Source organism: Tiliqua scincoides, chromosome 4 (assembly GCF_035046505.1).
Source record: "Tiliqua scincoides isolate rTilSci1 chromosome 4, rTilSci1.hap2, whole genome shotgun sequence".
NCBI classification, from domain to species: domain Eukaryota; kingdom Metazoa; phylum Chordata; class Lepidosauria; order Squamata; family Scincidae; genus Tiliqua; species Tiliqua scincoides.
The window spans coordinates 1075912-1099263 of NC_089824.1; the positions used below are offsets into that span (position 1 = coordinate 1075912).

Here is a 23352-nt window from a genome sequence, read left to right on the forward strand (position 1 = left end):
TGTGGTGACGGTGTCTGGCCTGGATGCCTTTAAAAGGGGATTGAACAAGTTTCTGGAGGAAAAATCCATTACGGGGTACAAGCCATGATGTGTATGCGCAACCTCCTGATTTTAGAAATGGGTTATGTCAGAATACCAATGCAAGGGAGGGCACCAGGATGTGGTCTCTTGTTATCTGGTGTGCTCCCTGGGGCATTTGGTGGGCCGCTGTGAGATACAGGAAGCTGGACTAGATGGGCCTATGGCCTGATCCAGCGGGGCTGTTCATATGTTCTTATATGAGTGCTGCCGCAGCGGGAGCCCGCAAGCACCTGCCACCCACGCGCCTTGCCAGTCTTCTCTCTGCAGTGCGTGTGGGCGGTGGGTGCTGGGGGGCCTCCCAGGCGAAGGACTCTGGTGGGAAGGACGCAGAGCTGCTCTTCTCCCTCTGCGCAGCACCGGACCAGGGAGTGCCCCCTGAGTGTCAGGAGAGTTGGAGCGCTCAAGAGCAAACTCGTTTTGTGCAGCATGCGCTTAATCTGCGGAACTCCTTGCCACAGTGCGTGGTGATGGCAGCTGTTGCAGTGTCTTCAGAGGGGCGGACAGGCGCTTGGAAAAGTGCATTGCGGGTCACAAGCTGCAGTGGCTGCGCAGCCCAGCTGCTCGAGGCCTGTCTGCACGCAGGAGGGAGCCCAGGACGCAGGGATCCTGCGTGCCCCCCTGGGGCCCCTTGGCCTGACCCAAGCCGGGCTCTGCCCCTTCTGTGCCGCGTCTCCCCCCTTCGGCCTTTGGCTTGCTGCCGGCAGCTGCCCGGGAGCCCAGCCCAGCCCTGAGCGTGCCTGCTCAAGCCAGCCCGGTGAGAGCGAGGGGCTGCTCTCAGGACGGGGTGGGCTGGCAGGGGCAGTGCTGGCCGCGAGCCGCATGGACTCTGAAGGGCTCGGCGGCGCAGCACTCAGGCTGGCGAGCGGCGCTCCCCTCAAAGCCATTCCCGGCCGCAGGACTCCGTTTTGCTCCCCCGCCGGGAATGGCTCCGAAGGGAGGGCCGCTCGCCCCCTCCAGCTACGCCACCGCCAGCCGCGGAGACGCAAGCGCGGAGTCGGAGGGCGGCAGGCGCATGCGGAGGCGGCGACACAGCCTGCGTCGCCGCGCATGCGCAGTGGGCGTCCCAAGATGGCGGCGGCCATGCCCGCCTGTCCCGAGGGCCGGAGTGCGCAGGGCGGGCGCGGGGCTCCAGGCGCCTCCGTGGGCAGCCTGGGCCGCTAGGCGGCGCCGCTCGCTGGGGCAGGCGGCCGGCGAGGCATGGAGAGCCCCGGCCCCGGCGGCAGCAGCGTGCCCGCCTTCCTGACGAAGCTGTGGACGCTGGTGCAGGACGGCGACACCGACGCGCTCATCTGCTGGAGCCCGGTGAGGCCGCGCTTCCTCAGACGCCGGCTGCGGGCGGGCGGGCGGGCGGGTGGGGCGGGCAAGGCTGCCGCCGGACGTGGGGAGGCAGAGCCCATCGAAGAGCGCCGCTGCCCTGTGAGGCACTCGAGGATCCAGGCTGCCTGGGGGCGGGGCCTGGCCCCTCCCCCGGCTCTGCCTCACAACAACTCTGCGAGGTAGGCGGTGGCGTAGCTGGAGGGGCGGAGTACCCGGTCTCGCAGGGAGCGGGCTCTGTTTTGCTCCCCCCGCTGGGAATGACTCCGAAGGGAGGGGGCGCTTCGCTTGACCGCCCCCCCCAGCCACCCCACTGGCACAGACTGACTGGAGCTGTGGGCCGAGTGGGCCTGAGCGCCTCAGACGGCAGTGCTCTGCCAAGGGCTCTGGTGGGGAGACTGCCCCTCACCCACCTCCCCACCCACTGGCAATGCCCCAGTTTGAGAATAATAATAATAATAATAATAACAGGTATTTATATACCGCCTTTCTTGGTCTTTATTCAAGACTTTATTCAAGGCGGTTTACATAGGCAGGCTTTATCTAAATCCCTATTTAGCTCTGCCTCCAGGGTGATTTTGGGGGTGAGCTCTGGCTTTGCAATGAGCTAGATTTTTCCCAATTGAAATTAACGTGGTGATGGTGCTCCTGCTGTTTGCAGGAAGGGATTATGTGCAGATAACGATGTGCACGTGTGTTTTGTGGTAATGCGCTCTGTGGCATAACCAGGGGTCTGAAACAAAAGCTGCGGTAATTATGATCAAGTTCTGCTAAAGTGTGCAGTGGAGCGGAGTGGACAGCAGTGGTGTAGCAGATGCTTCAGAGTGGGATGGATGGAGCTGCTTTTCCAGCTTTTGTGGAGGTCTGGGGCAGAATATGCTACCAAGGGTAACACAGTCACAGCCCCACGGACAGCCCTTCTTGTAGAAGGCTCACGAGGATCTGCATTTAGCTCTTTCGACTGCATTTTGTGATGGAGAACTCTGCACTTCCACATCGATTTCCTCAAGGAAGTTCTCTTCCCCCCTTTCCAAAACCAATAACTTCTGAATAGCACTCATGGTTGGACATCCTGAGTGACAGCCATATACAGGTGTGCGTCGCTTATTGCTAGGGTTCCCAACCTGTGGTCCTCAGACCACTGGTGGTCCATGATGTCTGGTGAAAATAGAAAAAAAGCCTCTGCAGCACCAGCAGCCGCTCAGAGCGGATTGGAGCATAGCCTCTCCGTCTCCTGCAATTAAATACAAATTTAATTGTATTTTTTGTGTGTGAGGTTGGGGGGGGGGGTTGTATGTGGTCCCTGCCATTGCAAAATTTTACTTTAGTGGTCCCTGAGCTCCTAAAGGTTGGGAACCACTGGCTTAGCAACATTCCCCCTAATGATCAACTGTGTAATGAAAGTGGTCTCCTAAGATCAAAGCTTAAAAGGCTGTAGCGCAAAACTAGCCACACACACCTTGCAAGAATCTTTCCGGTGTTTTCCTTCCTTAATGGAGGGAGAGCACTCTCTTCTCCCTGCACATGGGCTCTGAACTGCTTCCCATCTGCCCAGATTGCTTCTGCTGTTCCCTTGTGACCTCTTAATGAGCTGTGCTTCTGGAGTTATTACCTTCAATGAGCACGTGTGGCTGTTTAAACATCCAATCTGTTTGCTTAATTGATCTGGACTCCTGTTGCTGGCATGTAGGCAAAGCCTACTTGGAAGTAAGCCCCATTATGGCAAGTGGGGCTTACTCCCAGGGAAGTAAGCACAGAGTTGCAGCCTTAAGGAGCTTAGTTATGGGTTCCTGCTGCTATTCTACATTCAGCCACTAAATAGGGCTGAATGTTCATTTTAACAACGGAATCAGATAATGATGGGAATTTGAGAATTTAACTTATCCCTGTGATTAACCTGTAATTATAAGTCTTTTATGATTCAGGTCAATACTAGGAAGATTTCATCATTAGGATGAATGCATAACTCTTTTTAGACAACTAACAGCCCAATCCTATCCGCACTTTCCTGGGAGTAAGCCCCATTGACTCAAATGGGACTGAGTAGACATGCATAGGATTGGGCTGTAAGATGTTGTCCAGCTTCGTAAGTTCCACCCAACTAGTGCTTCTGTCTGTTTCTTTAAGTGTTGGCTGTGGAAAAATCTGTTGTCAGCAACTGGGAAAAGTCCACTTGTTCTTTGTGACCCTTGAAAGAGAATTGAGAAACGGGGAGCAGCACTGCAACCCTAAAGGACAAATTTGCTCTTGGGTTCAGGAGATGCTTAAAGCTTGGCCAGCCCAACATGTGAGCTGGATACTGTTCATTAGGCAACTACAGAAAATATTTATATAGTATAAACCATGTATAGTATAGTTGGCAATCTTCAGTCTTGAAAGACTATGGTATCGCGCTCTGAAAGGTGGTTCTGGAGCAGCGTCTAGTGTGGCTGAAAAGGCCGATTCGGGAGTGACAATCCCTTCCACACTGGGAGCAAGTGCAGTCTGTCCCTGGCCTGTCTCCCTGGCTATGGGCCTTCCTTCTTTGCCTCTTAGCCTCAGACTGTTGGCCAAGTGTCTCTTCAAACTGGGAAAGGCCATGCTGCACAGCCTGCCTCCAAGCGGGCCGCTCAGAGGCCAGGGTTTCCCACCTGTTGAGGTCCACTCCTAAGGCCTTCAGATCCCTCTTGCAGATGTCCTTGTATCGCAGCTGTGGTCTACCTGTAGGGCGCTTTCCTTGCACGAGTTCTCCATAGAGGAGATCCTTTGGGATCCGGCCATCATCCATTCTCACGACATGACCGAGCCAGCGCAGGCTATAAACCATGAAAGAAAACCATTTATGTATAAAATACTGCTCAAAAGATGTTACAGATGCAATGCACAGTAAAACTCCCAACTGTTTGGCACTTTCAGGTCCAAGGTGGTACCGGATTATTGGATATGCTGGACTCTCAGGAGGTGCGCTCCTGCCTGGATGTAGTGATGGGATTGCTACTTAGGTTACTGTCTAGGTGACACCAGCATGATATACATTTACTGCTGGGCCTCTCAGGTTGTCCTTGAGCAACTTCTGTGACCTGTCATCACTGAGCCAGGTGTGACTGCACCTATGCAGGGGCTGGTGAGGTTGGGAGCATACTCCCAAACCAGGAGCTCTCCTTGATAATGTTGATGCTGGGCTGCCAGGAGTGCTGGACAGCTGGGTTCTGGAATTCAGAGTTTTACCATAATTCCTACCAAATGACTCTAAAACAGATGTACAAATTTAAGGTAATAGTAGTACATGCAAGATGTGAGTACTATAATAAACTTGCATCCAAAGGGAAGGCTAGTGCCTTCCTGTTAAACTTTTTCTCAACTGAAGGTGCGTCTTTATATAACCGAAGAGGTTTACTCAAAACAGTGCATCTGGGTAGGAGGGCAAGGTGGTGATGCTGTAAAGCACTTGACCTAAGAGGAGTGAGTTGGATTGCAATACAGAAAAGCAGTAGTCCTATATACACTTACCTGGGAGTAAGTTACACTGAATTCACAGTAAGGGAGTAAGTTCCACTGAATTTGGTGGGGTTTCTGATTAGCTAAGAAGAGCCCCCCCCCCCAATCAGGCCAAAGGCCCATCTAGTCCAGCTTCCTGTATCTCACAGTGGTGCACCAAATGCCCCAGGGAGCACACAAGACAACAGACGCAACCTGCATCCTGGTGCCCTCCCCTGCATCTGGCAATCAGAGGCAGCCTACCTCTAAAACCAAGAGCTTGCACCTACCTACTATGACTTGTAATTTTTCTGATTAGATATGGTTACGACTGTGGTTTATTCTGGAGAGAAACTTAGCAGAGAGTAGCATTTTAAAGCCAAAAAGCAGGCTCTTTGTTTTTTAACTTCAGGTTTTTCTGCTTTATTTCAAATGGGGAGGGGAGAAAATCAATTTACCCTTGAGGACTCTATGGAGTGAGGGTCATAGTTCCCCCCCCAAAGCAGCCAGCCCATTATCCATTTTCTAATTACAAGTGGAGCCTATTAATCCACGTTAGTTCCGTTCTTCCGTTCATGATTAACAAAAAACTTGTTGTGCTAAATTCCATAGAGTTACGCAAATAAGCTGCAGCCTGACACTTCTGGATGGAAGGAAACTAAGGCAGCTGTTATCAATCCCCTCCCCGTACTCAGCCCTCCTGTTGCCAACTGTCGTTCTTTCACAGGTGGGATGCTGAGCTTTTAAGAGTCTAGGAAAAGAGGAGAGCTCAAGCAGCATACAAGGCCTGTCCCAGTGAGCGCAACCTGCAGGTCCTCCGAACTGCTCGCAGCAAAGTCCAACAGACTGCCAGGAGATGTGCTAACGACTACTGGCTCCAGCTCTGTTCCGAGATACAGATAGCAGCTGACACGGGCAACAGCAAGGGGATGTATGACGGTATCAAGCAGGCCCTAGGTCCAACACAGAGGAAAATTGCCCCTCTGAAGTCTGCCACAGGCGAGGTCATCCAGGATCAGGCGCAGCAGATGGAACGCTGGGTGCAGCACTACTCTGAGCTATATTCCAGAGAAAATGTAGTCACTGAAGAAGCACTGAACAACATTGAGTGCCTGCCTGTGCTGGAAGAGCTTGACAGTGAACCAACCCTAGAAGAACTTCACGTGGCCCTGGACTCCCTTGCCTTTGGCAAGGCACCTGGAAAAGACAGCATCCCTGCTGAAGTCCTAAAATGCTGCAAAGAGATCATCGTCACTGAGCTGCATGAAATCCTCTGTCTCTGCTGGAGAGAAGGTGGAGTACCTCAAGACATGAGGGATGCAAACATCATCACGCTGTACAAGAACAAAGGGGTGACAGGGGTGACTGCAACAACTACCGTGGCATCTCTCTCCTTAGCGTTGTAGGAAAGCTGTTTGCCCGAGTTGCACTAAAGAGGCTCCAGGTACTTGCAGAGAGCGTCTATCCAGAATCGCAGTGTGGATTCCGAGCCAACAGGTCCACCACTGATATGGTATTCTCCCTTAGACAACTGCAGGAGAAATGCAGGGAACAACGACAGCCACTCTTTATAGCCTTCATAGATCTCACAAAGGCTTTCGACCTGGTCAGCAGAGATGGCCTCTTCAAGATTCTCCCCAAGATCGGATGTCCACCCAGGCTCCTCAGCATCATCAGATCTTTCCACAAGGACCTGAAGGGCACTGTTGTCTTCGATGGCTCCACATCAGACCCTTTTGACATCCGAAGCGGAGTGAAGCAGGGCTGTGTTCTTGCACCAACCTAGTTTGGGATTTTCTTCGCTGTCCTGCTGAAGCAGGTCTTTGGAACTGCAACAGAAGGCATCTATCTCCGGACCAGATCAGATGGAAAGCTCTTCAACCTCTCCAGACTGAGAGCAAAATCCAAAGTCCAGCTGAAATGTCTGCGTGACTTCCTCTTTGCCGACGATGCAGCTGTCACTACCCACTCTGCCAAAGATCTCCAGCAGCTCATGGATCGTTTTAGCAAGGCCTGCCAAGATTTTGGACTGACAATCAGCCTGAAGAAAACACAGGTCATGGTTCAGGATGTGGACTCACCTCCCTGCATTACAATGAACTGGAGGTTGTCCATGACTTTGTGTACCTTGGCTCAACGATCTCCTACACTCTTTCTCTCGATACCGGGCTAAACAAACGCTTCAGTAAAGCAGCTACCACGTTTTCCAGACTCACAAAGAGAGTCTGGTCCAACAAGAAGCTGACGGAACATACCAAGATCCAGGTCTACAGAGCTTGCGTCCTGAGTACACTTCTGTACTGCAGCGAGTCATGGACTCTTCGCTCACAACAGGAGAGGAAACGGAGCGCTTTCCACATGCGCTGCCTCCTATGCATCCTCGGCATCACCGGGCAGGACAAAGTTCCAAACAACACAGTCCTGGAACGTGCTGGAATCCCTAGCATGTATTCACTGCTGAAACAGAGACGCCTGCGTTGGCTCGGTCATGTCGTGAGAATGGGTGATGGCCGTATCCCAAAGGATCTCCTCTATGGAGAACTCGTGCAAGGAAAGCGCCCTACAGGTAGACCACAGCTGCGATACAAGGACATCTGCAAGAGGGATCTGAAGGCCTTAGGGATGGACCTCAACAAGTGGGAAACCCTGGCCTCTGAGCGGCCCGCTTGGAGGCAGGCTGTGCAGCATGGCCTTTCCCAGTTTGAAGAGACACTTGGCCAACAGTCTGAGGCAAAGAGGCAAAGAAGGAAGGCCCACAGCCAGGGAGACAGACCAGGGACAGACTGCACTTGCTCCCGGTGTGGAAGGGATTGTCACTCCCGAATCGGCCTTTTCAGCCACACTAGACGCTGTGCCAGAACCACCTTTCAGAGCGCGATACCATAGTCTTTTGAGACTGAAGGTTGCCAATACAATACAAGAGTCTAGTCCAGTTTCTACTCAGAAGTAAGTCCCATTCCAGTCAATGGGGCTTACTCCCACAAAAGTATGGATTGTTTTGTTTGTGTGGCTGGAGAGGAGAGCCTGCACCATGGGGGGGGGGGTGAATTTGGCAAACACTCCCAGGGTTTTTTAAAGCAATCCCCCCTGTTGCTACTGCACCTGCCCCTATGTGTGTGTGTGTGAGAGAGAGAGAGAGCTTGAGCGAGCGCACACCTGCTCTGGCTATAGAGGTTTTCCACACACACCCCTTCCCCTCTTCAGCCTCTGCTGGCTCAGGGGCTCCAAGAATGTTACTGTTCCTTTGCAAGGGGAACCTCTTCCAGGGCTATTTCCCTGCCTGAACCGGCGGAGCCTTTTTGCACTGTTTTGGGCTGCCTGGAAACAGAGCAGAGGGCAAAGGAGGCAAAGTTGTGTTTGACTTTCCCATAGCTCATAAGAAACAGGGTTCAAATTGACGTGATGTAAGGGTTGGACTAGGAAAGACCAAGAAGAGCCAGGCTCAATTCAAATGGTCAGTTGGCCCTCAAGGCATGGATAATATTTGACCAGTCTCTCTCTCTCTCTCTGTCTCTGCCCAATGTGAGATAAAATAGAGTTCATCAGTCTTCCAGTTGGCTTTGGAAGTGGTACACCCAAAAACTTGGTAATATAACAGAGTAGTGGCCATGCATGCATGCATGGGGTGTGTGCGAGTGGTGCATCGATGTCTCTTGCATTGTTGGCTTACCTTGCAAGACAGTTGTGAGCATTGGTCTCCATGACTCAGAGATGCATGTTGTCTTTGTCTAGGATTCTATCTCCAACAGTGGGGAGAAGTGGGCCAGAACCTTGCTGCTTTAAGCTTGAGATCTCCAGTTTAGTGGAGAAAGGGGGAAAAGACAGCTTTTCCCTTGTTCTTTCTTTCATTTTTTCCTTTACAACTGCTGCAGCCATTTGCAACTTGAGTAGCAGATACTGGGACACTTCTGGATCCCTGAACTGGACACCCTTCCTACCTCTCTTTCTGTCTGTATGTGGCATGTGAACCACAGACACACTAGCAGTAATCTCTAGACTCCCTATTTTTTGTTAGCTTGCCTTGTGCACAAGCTGATTTGAGTGTGGTTCTTTTAAGAGCCAGCCTAGAGTTCAGCTGGAGTAAACTCCTCCCTCCTCATATTGGAGGGTGATCAGGAACTTGCTTCAGCAGCCAACACTGCCCACTCTGCACCTTATGACCAGCATAAGGTTGCAGTGAACTAACCCTTGGCCTGCACCAGGACAATTCCAGCTGTTGCCAACCCAAAGTGCTCACTAAACTGCCTGGGGCCAGGATATTTTGAGGACTAACATCTCCCTCCTGTGTGAACCTTCCCATTCACAAGTAGGCTATGAGGTCCTACTCTGTATTTCCCTCCTGTTGGAGGCTGGTGGGTAGCTATGCCAGGCAGGGCCTTGACAGCATTGGTGGTCAGGCTTAGGAACACTCTCCCCTTGGATTCTGCAGCTAGGCTTTAGAAGGCAAGTGACTTTGGATGTCAGTTGTTGGTTCACTTTGCAGCTGGGTGTGTTTCTGCTTTATTGGTTATTAGGGATACTGGGTTAAAACTAATTTTGTAGGTCACCTTACGGTTCAAAGGAAGGGGAAAAATATAACATTAGAACAGAACCAGAAATGTGTGGAGTGACTGAATTCCTAGTCTAAAAGTAGTTGCATTTTTAAGGGACTTGCTTTGAGTTGAAAGAGTAGTACCCAGGAACCCCTGAAGAAGTGAGGATCTCCTTGAACTTTGAAAGGAGCCAGCAAGTGTGCAAAATCAACTTGATGGTGCACTGAGGTATATCTTGGGGGAGGGGGTGGACTTGGAAGGCGCTGCTCCTTGCAGGGCTGGATATTCTTGATGTTCTTGAGTAGGCTTGTCAGAGTAACATTTCAAAAGTAAGGAACCTATTGGTCAGATTTACTGCAGGGTTTCTAACTTGTGGATTCTTAATACCTTGCATAGCCTTCTTAGGAGTTTTTTTTGGGTCAACCTTTCCTGTCTGTCTGGAGGTGGTTCTTGCTTGTTGCAGGCCAGTTGCTTTTCAGAGAATAGAGTTCAGAGGCCCCCTTATTTCAGGATGCAAATATAGGCTACAGTGGAACAGCAGAAATTAAAAGTCCAGTAGCTTGTCCTGACCGGTGTTGGGCTGCTCACTTGCTTCAGAATGTTGCCTTTGACTCTCCTAAAGGCAGCGTGAGGTTCGTTACCTGGAGTTCTACATCCAAAATTAACACTTGGAGGGAAGGTATAGCAGAAAACAGCTTGTTTATAGCTGGTACCAAAGCAAGGAGGCCAGTGGCCTCAGATCATGCGCAAGTGTAGCTAGATGCAGCTGAAATTTTATACTCATTTCAAACATAGACAAGCATAGACAAAGGGTCCTGTAAAATTCCATCCCTACCACACTCAAACACCCCCTTTACCCCTCCTACTAGTTATTGCTTTGGCAAGATAACGCAGACCAGCTCTGTCTGGTCTGCAAGAACTGGGCACGAGAGAGCCAGGCACCTGGTCAGGGGTGGCTCACCGTTTCTTGCTAACAAGCATTTTAGGCTCACAAGCATTTTAGGACCAGAGTCAGAACTGATGTTAAAATGGCGTTACTTTGGTTAGAGTTTAGTGAGAGCTCTTGGCCCATGGCATCAATTACCTTGCCTCTTTGAACACGTAAGATGGGTGCTGTGTAATCCAAAGTCCTGGATGTTTTACAAAGTGTTATACAGTGCCTTGTTGTTGTACACATAAAATATATGTGGCTGTTTAGGTCAGTGGCACTTGAATTCTTTCAAGATGGGCCCTCTTGTGTGGATAAGTGCACCTTAGTTGCTAGGAAGGAAGGGGCTGGTGAGGTGCCCACATACATAGCATTTGCTTTAGGCTGGGAAACATGCAGAGGGCTGCTTTGGCCAGCAGTTGAGCTGAAAGTGGGACTGGTGTAGTGGAACCTCATTCAGTGCCAAGTTTCTGGTCTTCGCAGCCTTTCAAGTGTTGCAGGTGATCAGGGAGTCCTCAGCATATGGGTGGTCTGCACTGTTGCTGCCTCCCTTTTGAATTTGGCATGGAATTTTCTTGCAGGGTAGTGTCTTGTTTCCATCACTATTGTTATCAGCTGTGTTTGTTTTCTTACCATATGGAATTGTCTCAACAGAAAGATGACTCCATGGCAGAGCATTTGTTTGCCATGAAAGAAAATCTAGTCATAAAAGTCTTTCCAAAGCACTTGGTGGACTGCTGTGAGATACAGGAAGTTGGACTAGATGGGCCTTTGGCCTGATCCAGTGGGACTCTTCTTAAGTTCAAGTGGCCAAGTATCTTGCTCCTGAGAAAAACCCATGTGGTCTTTCTCCATGACTGGAGAAGAGATGCACAAGGAGAGATGGTGTCCAGATCATGGGGAGCCTATGGAGGCCTGCACTGGCCTGAGAGGACTCTTGGTGCTGCCGCCTCTTCTCCACCTGCCCCAGGACTGCTGGAGATCTCTGTGCCTTGAGGAAAGAACAACAGGCACCCAGGACAGAGGGAGCTCATAACACTGGCTCCTGTGGAGACCAGCCCTGGCCTGACAATTTTATTACTGCATTGTTGAATATGGTGTACAAGTTACTTTATTGTTCTTATGGAAGTTGTTAGCCACCTTGACCATTCACTTGGTGAAGGAAAAGTGGGACAGAAATGAATAATAGATGCCCAGAAGATGCCGCATTCTCAACAGAACATGAACTTCTCTTCAGGGATGCAAGTTCCTTTACTTCTATGTGTGCTTTCCACACACAAGTGCCAGACTGAACACAAATACACAGCCTCAAAGTGTGTCTCAGGGCACTGCAAGGCGCCAGACACCAGGGAGCATCCTGCCCTCTACTCCCCCCAACTGTATTTTCATTCCATCCCGACCACAATTTATTATTTATTGGATTTGTATTCCGCCTTTCTCCCCAAAGGGCACCCAAGGCGGCTAACAATCAAGTTAAAAAATACAGATAAACATTAAAAATACAAAACACTTAAAAACAATCAAGTGCCTTCAACCAAGGAGCATCTGGGAAACAAGGCGGAGACGAATGGCCTGGGGGGAGGCATGGTGCTTGCCACCAGCCTCAACTCAAGACCAGGAGCTCCCCAGAACAAGCAATGTTTCAACTGTTTAGTACGAAAAAAGTGTGCAACCATTTAACTGAGCAAGCTGTCATCGTGTTTCTGGCTCTTATAGTAAGAATTTTATTGTTAAAATTTCAGTGTCTACAGGAGGGAGAACACTCTCAGTCTGGCAAACTGATAGTCCACCAAGTGCTTCAGGGAGCACACAAGGCAACAAGACACAACCTGTGTCCTGGTGCCCTCCCTTGCATCTGGTGTTCTGAGGTAGCCTACTTCTAAAATCAGGAGCTTGCACATACTTACCGTGCCTTGTAACCTGTGATGAACTTTTTCTCCAGAAATTTATCTAATTCCCTCTTAAAGGCATCTAGGTGAGATGCCATCACCACCTGCTGTGATAGGGAGTTCCACAGACTAATTACATGCTGGGTAAATAAATATTTTCTTTTGTCTGTCCTAACTGTCCCAACACTTAATTTTAATGGATGTCCCCTGGTTCTGGTGTTACTGTGAAAGAGCATCTCTTTCTATCCACTCTACCTGTCCCCTGCATAATTTTGTATGTCTCAGTGTTGTGTCCCCCTCAGGTGCCTCTTTTCTAGGCTGAAGAGGCCCAAAAGCTGTAGCCTTTCCTCATAAGGGAAGTGCCCCAACCCAGTAATCATTTTGGTCACTCTCTTCTGCACCTTTTCGAGATGTGGTGACCAGAACTGGACACAATACTCCAGGTGTGGCCTTACCATCAATTTGTATAACTGCATCAAAATATTAGCTGCCTTTTCTAATGATCCCAAGCATGGAATTAGCCTTCTTCACCACCACACATTGGGTCAAAACTTTCATTGAGCTGTCCACAAGCACCCCAAGATCTCTCTCCTGTTCTGTCACAGACAGCTCAGAAACCCATTAGCCCAGTGGTTCTTGAACTTTTCTGACCCGCGGCTCCCCTGATCCTTGTGGCCATTGGCCATGGCTTCCCATTTCAACACCTCACCCACCCCTAAAATGGGGATGAAGGTGTTATAATTATACACTAGAAACAAAAAACAGCTGTCAGCGCTCTGAGGCTGCAATCCTAACCACACTTACCTGAGAGTAAACCCCATTGAACAAAATAGGTCTTACTTCTGAGTAGACCTGGTTAGGATTGTGCCCTGAGTTTGTTAGCAGCACACCTGGAGGGTTTTGGAAAGGGAGGGGGAAGTGATGAATTTGCTGGGGGAGGGGAAGACTTTGTTTTGTGTGTATCTGCTAATTGCAAACTGAGAGACTGGCTGCAATCCTAGCCTCACTTTCCTAGGAGTAAGTCCCATTGAACACAATAAGACTTACTTCTGAGTAGACCTAGCTAGGATTATGCCTTTTGTCTTACAATAGCAGCCAAGATGGGAAATTCCCCGCCCCCCAGGAGGCAGGAGGAAAAAGGGGGTGGCTGAAAGGGAATGGGTATTTTTATTTTTTAATCAATTTTTGGAGACAAAGCCATCAAGAGTGGCTTTTTTTCTTTTTTGAAGGGGGAGGAAAAAGAGAAAGGCGAAGATCCTTGGTTAACCTGACACAGACCCCAAGCCTATGTAGGTCTACTCAGAAGTAAGTCCCATTTGAGTCAATGGGGTTTATTCCTAGGAAAGTGCAACTAGGATTGCAGCCGCACCGAGCAAGATTACAACTCACCCCCAAAGTAGATGGGGCATGCTCACACACGTACACCCCAACATGCGGGTGCCACCCCTATTCCCACCCTGCAAGAATGCAGGAATGCAGGCTGGGGCATTTGGACACTAAGAGCAGGCAGGGCTCCCTCCTTCCCAAGCAGAGGAAAGCGCTGCACTGCCTGTACTTACTCTTCCCTCCCAGTTTGAAGCCTGCCAGGAGCGTGCCCTGTGCTGATGAGATGCAGCACCTCTGCCCTGCCCAGCCAGCCTTCTCAGTTTGGAGGCTTCTCTCTGGGGAGGCTCCACCACCTCCCTCCACTGTGTTTCACACGCCCTCCCCGCCTCATGCTGCCTCACCCACCTCGTTCACAGCTGAAGAAAAGCAGCAAGGCAGCATGTGCCACTTAGCAGAGCAGCGCAGCTAAGCCACCTCCCCCCCTGCCTCATGATGATGATCCTGAGATACCCCGGTGGCTAGCCACGCCTCCCTAGGGAGGGAGGGACTCACAAATTGAATACCTCAGCTTTAGCCTATATGTAAAGTTTTGATTTTTTGCCCCAATGTGCAGGACTTTACACTTACTGACACTGAAACACACTTGCCACTTTGCTGCCCATTTTCCCACTTTGGAGAGATCTTTCTGGAGCTCTTCACAATTGCTTCTGGTTTTCACCAGTCTGAAAAGTTTGGTGTCATCTGCAAACATGACTACCTGGCTGCTTTGCCCTATCTCCAGGTCATTTATAAACAGGTAGAAAAGCATCTTGGATCTGGCCATTATTAATAGTATTTATATACTGTCTTTCAACAAAAATAGTTCACAAAGTGGTTTATAGGGAAAAAAAATCAAATAACTATATGGCTCCCTGTCCCAAAAGGACCAGCAATATAAAAAGATCACCAGCAGATCACCAGCGAAGAGCCACTAGAAAAGACCTTGTGCAGGGTTGGAGGGGGACAGTTACTCTTCCCCTGCTAAATGTAAGAAAGGCACCACTTGAAAAGAAACTCTTGTCCAGTTAGCAGGGGACTGTGTTGAGCTGCAGGGAGATGATGTCAGATCCTGTGTGCAGATTCATCTTTGAGCTGAGATTGACTTGAGAAATATGGTGCTTGTTGACAGAGCTGAAGCTCAAGGCTGAAGCTGAAGGTTGACACACCAAGTCATTTGTTTCCAGAGAACAATGAAGAGAAATGTTAGGGCTTCTGCTGCACATGTGCTCATTGTCTTCGCTGTGACCCCTGTGTGTGTGAAAAGATTCCTTCTGTTCCCCCTCCAATTGACCTTGATTATGGGAGACAGCACTCTGGCAGACTTATGGAGGACAGCCTGCATACTGAGACCATGAAGAGCCACAGGTGCCATGTATGTAAGACCCTGGTGGATCAGCCAGGGCCCATCTAGTCCAGCTTCCTGTCGATCACAGCAGCCCACCAGTTGCCTCAGGGAACACACACAAGATACTTGCATCTCACTGCCACTCCCCTGCATCTGGCATTCTGTTTACACTCACACACACACACCCCAGCAAAGACACCAGATTGCAATGGGGTTTAACTTGTGCTACATTATGAAACTGTCCAAAGTGACTTCCCCATTTTACCATAGTTTGAAAATACAATCTAGGAGGGTTTCTACAGCTGAGATGTTCAGTAGCCACTGAGCCTCCTCCCCTTGCCCTCCAAATCTACAATGGTTTCCATTGCAGTTTGAGGTGGTGTAAAGGCTTCCACTCATGTGTTTCTCTGATGGGATATCTAGTGTACCATGTTAGGAATGGCAACACATCACACTTCTTGTGAAACTAAGCTGGTAAAAGTTTTGGCTTGAGGAGCCTCTCCAGAGTTTCTAATCATCTGTCTGAGCACAGCATTTCTTCCTTGAGTTTGAGTCTTGCTGGCCTTTATGCATTGATTTGAGACAATCAGCTGCTGCCCCAGGCTTTAACCTGTTGCCCATATGCTGTTTAAATGGCCACTGTGTGGCTCCTTGCCCTCTGAATTGGCCCCATTTGTGCTGGGTCCCTGCACCTTAAGGATGGCACTTCTGGTTGGGAGGTTGCTGATCCTTGGGGCCAACCCGACTGCTGGAAGTCAGCAGCTGCACCACATGATCTTTCATGTCCTTTTCTGTTTCAGAGTGGGAACAGCTTCCATGTCTTTGACCAAGGCCAGTTTGCCAAGGAGGTACTTCCAAAATATTTCAAACACAACAACATGGCCAGCTTTGTGCGGCAGCTCAACATGTGTAAGTGTCGTCCTTCCTGCTGGGGCCTGATCTGCCATTATGACCTTGTCCGTTGGTGGCTTCCACAAGGCATTCTGGGATGGGGCTAAGGGTGATGTGGCCAATGGCAAGGGTTGTGGACCAGCACAACCTGCAAGTGGCTTCTGATCATGGTGGGCCTGTGACCCACCAAAACCCGAGTCACAACCCACAGTTTGAGGAGTGCTGCCTTCAGCATTCCAGGCAGGATCTCTCCTTGCCCTGCCCAGAGCTGCTGCCAGGGGATGGCCCTTGCTTTGACCACCTGTGTACTCAGCCAGGGCCCCCCCCCTTCCTTACTCTGAAAAATCAGGTGGCTGCAAGAGCCAGTGCTAAAGCAACCCTTCAGCAGTTGGCCTGCCATGGATTGCCCTCTTAAAAGATTGTCCGGATCAAGGGCAACATTCTAGTTACTGTTGCTATTATTGAACAATATTCAAACATTCTTTTCTTATGGGCTGGAGAAAGGATTGCTTCGGGGCCATAAGGCACAGAAGCCCAATTGGGTTGCAAAGAATTGATTCAGCAAACTCTTAAGCCTGCTTAAACTTAGTTTGAGAAGGAGGCGTCAAACCCTTGGGGTTTTGTCACTATCAGTCATAGCAGTTCAAAATGGGAAAAAGGTGTTCAGAGGCTGTATATCTTCTAATTGCTGGGCCAATATTTTCACTCTTAAAATTAAACTCAGTAAATATAAAATATAAAAGAAAACTTAACATTAAGCAGGAATATCAAACTCTCTGCAAGACTTTCCAAGTGAGGCATCAGGCTGCCACAGAAAGCTGACCTGGTCCAGCTGGGCAGGTTGTATGCTCTTTGGGAGTCTGCCCTGCTCTTGGAGTGCTAAGATTGCTCCTTTGGAAAATGGAGAGGCCTGCTGCTGGGAGTGATGAGCTTTAGTTCATCAGGATTACAGGATCAACACATAGTGCAAGCATTGGCATGTGGTAGTTACTGAGTCTCCATGGGGTGGAGAGTTTGGCACTCTGAGCTTGGCGCTGCAGAGTGTCAGTGTTCTTTAGCAGCTGATCTTTCTCCCCCTTGCCTTTCAGACGGCTTTCGAAAGGTGATTCACATTGAACAGGGCGGTCTGGTGAAGCCAGAAAAGGATGACACTGAATTCCAGCACCCGTATTTCCTCCGTGGCCAGGAGCATCTCCTGGAGAACATCAAGAGGAAGGTCACAAATGTGAGTCTGCCCTGACAGTTGCTGGCTCAGGGCCACAGGAGCTCCTGCATGGTGGAGGGGAAAATGGCCTCTGAGTTTCCCTCAGCCAGTGCCTGCCTGGGGGGTGTGTGTGAGAAAGTTACTCTCTCTCTGGGGGGGTGTGCCTCAGCCTCAGCCCCCCCCTCTGGGGGGGTGTGCCTCAGCCTCAGCCCCCCCCTCAGCCAGTGCCTGCGGGGGGGGGGAGTGTGTGTGTGAGAGAGAGTTTCCTGTTGTTGGAAAGGCAGAGTACTTGCTCCTGGTGATGCTCTGCCAACTCTTTTCTCATCTAGAAGCAGTGAATCTCTTCCTGCTTTTTCAGGTGGCCAGCATAAGAAATGAAGACATCAAGGTTCGCCAGGACAGCATGACCAAGCTGTTGACAGATGTTCAGATGATGAAGGGCAAGCAGGAGAGCATGGACTCCAAGTTGATAGCCATGAAGCAGTAAGTATGTGCGGCAGGCACATGCTCAGTGAGTTACAGGGCAGAGTGGAAGACAACCTCCCTTGCTCTTTCTTGTGGTGCCCTCTGCTGACAGGTAATTTGACTGCTGCATGAATGAGTTTGCTAAGCAGAGACAATGTCTTGCCAGGCTGGACTTAACAGCACTCTTGTATGTTTCCTCCACACTGCCACAGTGATGATGAAGCCCACTTGTCCCTGCAATTGTTAACGCTATCAAAGTGATAGCACAGCTAAAACAGAAGGTTCATATCCCACAAATTAACTGCTTGGCAGAACGGGATTCCTTTAATTTTGCATCTAAAGGTATCCAGGTGTAAAGTCCCTTTTGACTCCAGCTCAGTCTCTCTTCTAGTGGCTGTTGCTGGTGGTGTTTTGCGTCTGTTTAGATTGTGAGCCCTTTTGGGACAGGAAACCATTGTTTTTCTGCATAAACCACTCTGAGTTTCATAAACAAAACTTTTTTTGTTTGAAAGTAGAGTATAAATATTCTTGCTAACATTTGAAGGCTCAAGTTGGGGAAGGGAGCTGGGGGGGGGGCACGACAACCAAGTTAGCCCAGTCACTGAGAAGGCCTGCTTTGGGCTCCTGTTGTTTGGCGGATGAGGCACCTCTTGAGCTTGGCTCGGGCTTTAACAAACCACCTTCTAAGAATTGGGACTGTTGAATCTGGGACTGCAAAATCTCTGCTTCTTCCTTAGCACAGGAAAGGGGGGGAAGCAAGTCCCTTGCCTCTTCCCCTGCAGCAGTGAGGAACAGTAATGCTGCAGACTTATGTGTGCAGTTGTGGGGCAGCATCTGTTTAACCTGCACCTGGTTCTGCAAGATGGGGGGGGCGTTTGTTGGCCCATCTTGTGCTCACTCAGGCACAACAGTCCTACTTCACTCCCCATGAATGTCAAAGTGCTTAAGGGCTGTTCCAGTTTTAGAAACAACCCTGCTCGTATTAGCAGAGATGTTGGCAGTCTACTCTAGGTTGTGCTTGAATTGAGAGAAAACCAGGTTGACATCCCTGAACCCTAGAAGCCGCAAAGCCAGGCAACTCATCTGGCACTGCTCTCTCGTCCTGGCCAAACCAGAGTATGTCTGACAGAGAGAGGCGGAGAACCAGGTCTGCGGTCTCCTTTAACCTGCAAAATCCCTGAAGGTGGCAGAAGTCTGGAGACCCAGGCTGACACCAAACTGATTCCACGCCCACAGAAAGGGAGCACACTGTTGGTGGCAGCTGCTGTCTGACTGGCCCTTTGCTCCCCTGGCTGTGTGAGGCGCCTGGGGAGACATATCTGCTGTGATTGTCAGAGAGACAGTATCTTGAGTCAAGCTTTGTGAAGGTTTGTCCTGGAGCTGTTTTGTTGGGGATCGGGCCTGAGCATGGAATATGATGAAGTAGTACTGTTGAATGAGCCTCTGAGCATGTGCAGAGTACCTTTTTCATTCCCCACAGCCTTCCCCAACACATCTGAGGAATGAAGAGAAGAATGTCGGAGCCAGATGACGCAACTTCAGGCTGACAGCACTCCTGTGATGGCAGCTTTCAGAAGGAAAGCTCTGCTGTAAACCTTCCCTGTCTGTGGAGGAGGGCTTCGAGCATGAGTTGCGCGTTGCTCATATTTGCCACAAAGCGTTTGGGGGTCTGACCAGTGTTCCCCAGAGGCCGCAGAAGCCTTGAGTCTTGGAAGTTGCAGGGTGTGCCGTTCGAGTGCCTCTTCTCTCTTGGCTCTGCTCAAAGCACCAGGTGCAGCTTTTTATCAGACTTCTCATCGGCACGGAGAGTTTATGGTCCCAGCATGCGTTCTCCAGTGATCTGGGTCTCTGTGGTGCACCACAAATGCATGTGGCTGAGAGCCAGGTGTGGAAGTTTATTGGCTGTGCTTTGACTTGGGCCTCTTTTCTGACAAATCTGCTGTAATGCTTGTTGTAGCAGACTCTTTATGGCCCTCTCGAGGAACAGGGCCTCCAAGGCCTTCCTCAGCCGACTCTTCTTGGCTCCTGCAGTTAACTGAAAGGGTGGTGGCAGCAGACAGCTGAGGATCACTCACCTCTACAGAGTCTGCTGTGAAGCATGCTTGGGCTGAACTCCGATGGGCTGGAGCAGGCGTTCCACCTAGTGCTTCCTGTGGGGCTGATCTTGCTCCCCACTGACTGAGTTTGCTGACTAGGGTGTCCTCTTTCAAGAACCCAGTGGCAGCTTTGTGGCCAGACTCAACGCGGGTCTCTGTGAGCAAAGATCCTTCCTTTCCTGGCACTTGGGGCTCCTGGGTGATTCTGGTGTGCCAGGTTCCTGCCTTAACCTCTTCAACTAGAATCTGGGCATGTGGTGGCAACACTGCTTTAGAACAGTGGTTCTCACACATTTAGAACTGGGACCCACTTTTTAGAATGAGAATCAGTCGGGACCAGCCGGAAGTGATGTCATGACCAGAAGTGACATCATCAGGCAGGGAAAATTTTTTAGTATTCCTACTACACTTACCCAAGAGTAAGTCCCATTTAATATCATTGTTAGAAGAATATACATAGTGGCTTGTTAAAAATAACTCTGTAACATTTCCCCAAATGCAGTCACATACCATGGTAGCACCGTCTAAAATAGTAAAAAAAAATACTGAAATGAATGGGGACCCACCTGAAATTGGCTCGAGACCCACCTAGTGGGTCCCGACCCACAGTTTGAGAAACACTGCTCTAGAAGGTCTTGGATGAAACAGATTATCAGGCCCATTTCAGTCTGATTTCCGCACTGAAATTGTCTTTGTCACCCTGCTGGACAACCTGCCCTAAGAACCGAAGGGGGAGTGCCTCCGTGTTGGCACTGAATGTTGTTGGGAGGTCCAGCAGTAGTGGTGTTGCTAGGAGGGTGTGGGCCACACCAGGTGATGCACATGGCGGGTGACACCACTATTGGCCAAAATTTTTAAAATGTTGATTTTTTTGAATAATGCCATCATGCTATGTCATTAGATGTGTTATTTCCTGCAGAATACGTGAAAACAAATCATGTTTAAATATCTGTATACTATCAAAAGTTATAACCCCAAAACCAAATGGGCAATGGTGCATCACCATGCCCACTGCCCAGAGCGTTGCCCCCACCCACTGCATGGGAGTTGGTCCATCATGGGGGGTTAAGCGCTGGCCTCCTGCACCAGGTGACACAGACCCTAGTGATGCCTCTGTCCAGCAGAATCCCCAACCCTAGAAAGGGGCCTTTCCTGGAGTGCCTCACAGAGTGGAGACTGGGTGGTGGTTATTGTCACTTCCCTCCCCAAGAACCCGGGGTGGTGGTGGCAGCACTCTGGGGTCCTGTGGTTGAGGGACAGAGACTTGGGCTTCCTAGGTGATGGGTTTTTGCAAGAATGATAATAGGTATGAGTAAATGTATCTAGCTCACATGAGTTGCACACACTCATACCCTGTATTCCCACATCAGACTTGTTTGCTTAAAAGAAATTGCAGAACCCCACTCTGTCCCCTGACTTTCTGACCAGGCCTGGCTTGGGCAGTGCACCAACTAGGGAAGCAGATGACCAGAGCTGAGATGGCAGTGGTTTCTGCAGAGAGACTGACTGTGGCTATTGAGGATGATGATGCTACTCTCCCTAGTGCCTCCAAAAGACTGTCGGGCGATATCCCCATTGGCGCCTCTGCAGTCAGGAGGGAGCAGTGCTCCATCTCCACCATTCCCAGTTCTCCAAAGCTCCAGCTTGTTGCTTGATAGGGCAAAAGAGTCTGCCTGTTGAACAGCGGTTCTGTCTGACCTGACCAGATGCTGCTTGGCGTCGCTTTCCTGAGTTGGTTCTCGGATGTGAAATGGACACGGTTGTGGTGGGGGGGGGTGCTGTGTTCTGAGTATGTCTTGGGCCTTGGCCAGCTCAGGTAGTACATATGTCAGGATGCTTCAGAGAGAGCAGTTGGCTGTGGTGGGCAAGCACTTCAAATGGCAGCAGAAGGCAGCCTCCAATCCCATGTGTGACAGCTGCGGTGTGGCCAAGACCTGTCCAAGCAGCACCAAAACAAAGTTATTGTGGGTGCCTGTTCTGCAACCCCAATACAGACTAGCCCGGGGGGGGGCAGAAATTACCAGCTGCTGGGGAAGAACTGAGGCACCTGAAGCCAAATGGGGAGAAGCCAGCAGTGGTTCTCATATGTTTTATTAAATCATTGTAGCCTGATCAGGGTACAGGATACTCACAGAGTTGTGTCAATGCAAAGACTGAGACTGCCTCTCCCAGGAGACTTCCAGTCTAGATGGGAGAAGAGAGAGGCCAGGCTGCCACAGTGCAGACCTGGGTGCGTTTGGTTCCATGCATGTTTTCAGTTCAGGATGAGGCCCGTGGTTCCATGGAAAGAAAAATAGGGGTGGATGGTTGGGTAGGAGGGGACGGACAAACGGTTGAGAGATTTTCAGGAAAATAAGTAACACATGAGAGGCCAGTGTGGCCCTTGGATAAGAAAGCTAGGCTTCAGGATGCAAGTTCAAATCATCCCCTGGCTGTGTTCAAAGCTCAGTGTTGCAACCTCATCTCCCCATATGTAAAACAAGCCATTCTGTGACACTGGTGACTGCTGGTGAGGCTTGTGAGTGTTGGTGACGTGAGCTTTGTGTGCAAGAAGGTGTTGGAGAAGTAGTTGGCAGTAGAAAGGATTAGCTGTGATAACTGCAAACCAAGGGTGGCACTTAGAAGCCTGACATTATAACTGCAGGTGAGTGGGGGGGGGGAGTGAAGTTGTGATCCCCCTGCCTTTCAGAGCCTCCCGCTGGAGTCCTAGCTTCCTCTGGCTTCTCTTCTTCCTGTATTTTCATTTGTTTTGGATCCCTCACCTCCTCCTAAAATTGGAATCTTTGAGCCGAAAGCTTCCTTTCAGGGATTTTTTTTAAGTCTGGAGCAGTTGTGGTTTTAAATCTGATAGCTCCCTTTTTCAAAAGCTGCTCTTGGCTCTTTTGTTGCAAGTTGTGTAGCTTTGGAGGTTACTGCCTGCCATGTGAATCTGAAAAAGGCTTGAGCAGCCAATATCTTGTTCCAGGCTGGAGTCTGCACTTTGGTTCAGATCCCCATTTCACTGCCCTTGTGGCTGGCTCTGAAGCGCAGCAGTGCTTTGCCCTCATTTCCAGTCGTGAAAAGGTTGCAGTTGTCATCGTCAGTAGAGTGCTGTGGCCTTTAATTGAAAGGAGATCTACACATCACTGGACCTTGTTGAGACTATTGCAGCAAAGAGTCTGGTGGACATGCCGTCTTTTGAGAAAAGCGTCTCCCTCGCCTTGCCTGTCCTCAGTGGGGATTCTGGAATAGAGACTGTCTTGCAGTGATACTCCATGGCCCAAACAGCTTGAAAGTCAAGTGCAGCTCCTGTCAGTTGTGGAGGGTCCAGGTGGACCTTCTGTTTCTTCCAGGCTGCTGGGGCAACCTCACCCTGACAGGCTGTTGATGTTGAGGCACCCTGGAAGGAGCACTCTCACTCCAGGAAGTGAGCCTGGTGTTTCACCTCCCTGCTTTGGGTTCAGCCAGGGCCAGCCACCCACTTCAGGCATGCTGATTGCAGGGGAGAGTGATTTGCTTGCAATTGAAATGGAGCGAGGGCAGTTCCAGAAGTAGCTCCACACTCCATGGGCAGAGGGCTGCCACAGGGAGGCAGTCTTGGCCTCCTCACCGTGCCACTTGTGTGGAGGCCTAGGCTTTGCCTCTGGTTGGATAAGTTCCTTCAGAAGGGGGCTAGTGTGTGAACCAGGTGATGAAAGGCGGAAGGGAGCAAGCCTTCTCCTGATGTGGGGAAGGAGGCCCCAGCCCTTCTCTCCTTGCAGCCCCCTTCCTCAAAGCAGTACAAGCAGGCAGGAGCAGGCTGCCGCC

At 50.2% G+C, this 23352-nt stretch overlaps 1 protein-coding gene across 5 annotated transcripts in view; it reads left to right on the plus strand.

Annotated features, from left to right (window-relative positions):
* HSF1 (heat shock transcription factor 1) overlaps positions 1-23352 on the plus strand; it is a 49630-nt gene that overhangs the window by 1150 nt on the left and 25128 nt on the right. For 3 of the 5 annotated variants that reach the window (XM_066626126.1, XM_066626124.1, XM_066626125.1), the window contains exons 1-4: positions 1143-1383; positions 15711-15819; positions 16890-17026; positions 17364-17488. In XM_066626126.1, the coding sequence (XP_066482223.1) occupies positions 1279-1383; positions 15711-15819; positions 16890-17026; positions 17364-17488 (476 nt within the window). In that variant the 5' untranslated portion in view covers positions 1143-1278. Of the gene's footprint in view, positions 1-1142; positions 1384-1465; positions 1578-15710; positions 15820-16889; positions 17027-17363; positions 17489-23352 lie in introns of those variants that run through there. The other 2 variants (XM_066626127.1, XM_066626128.1) reach the window with 2 other exon arrangements.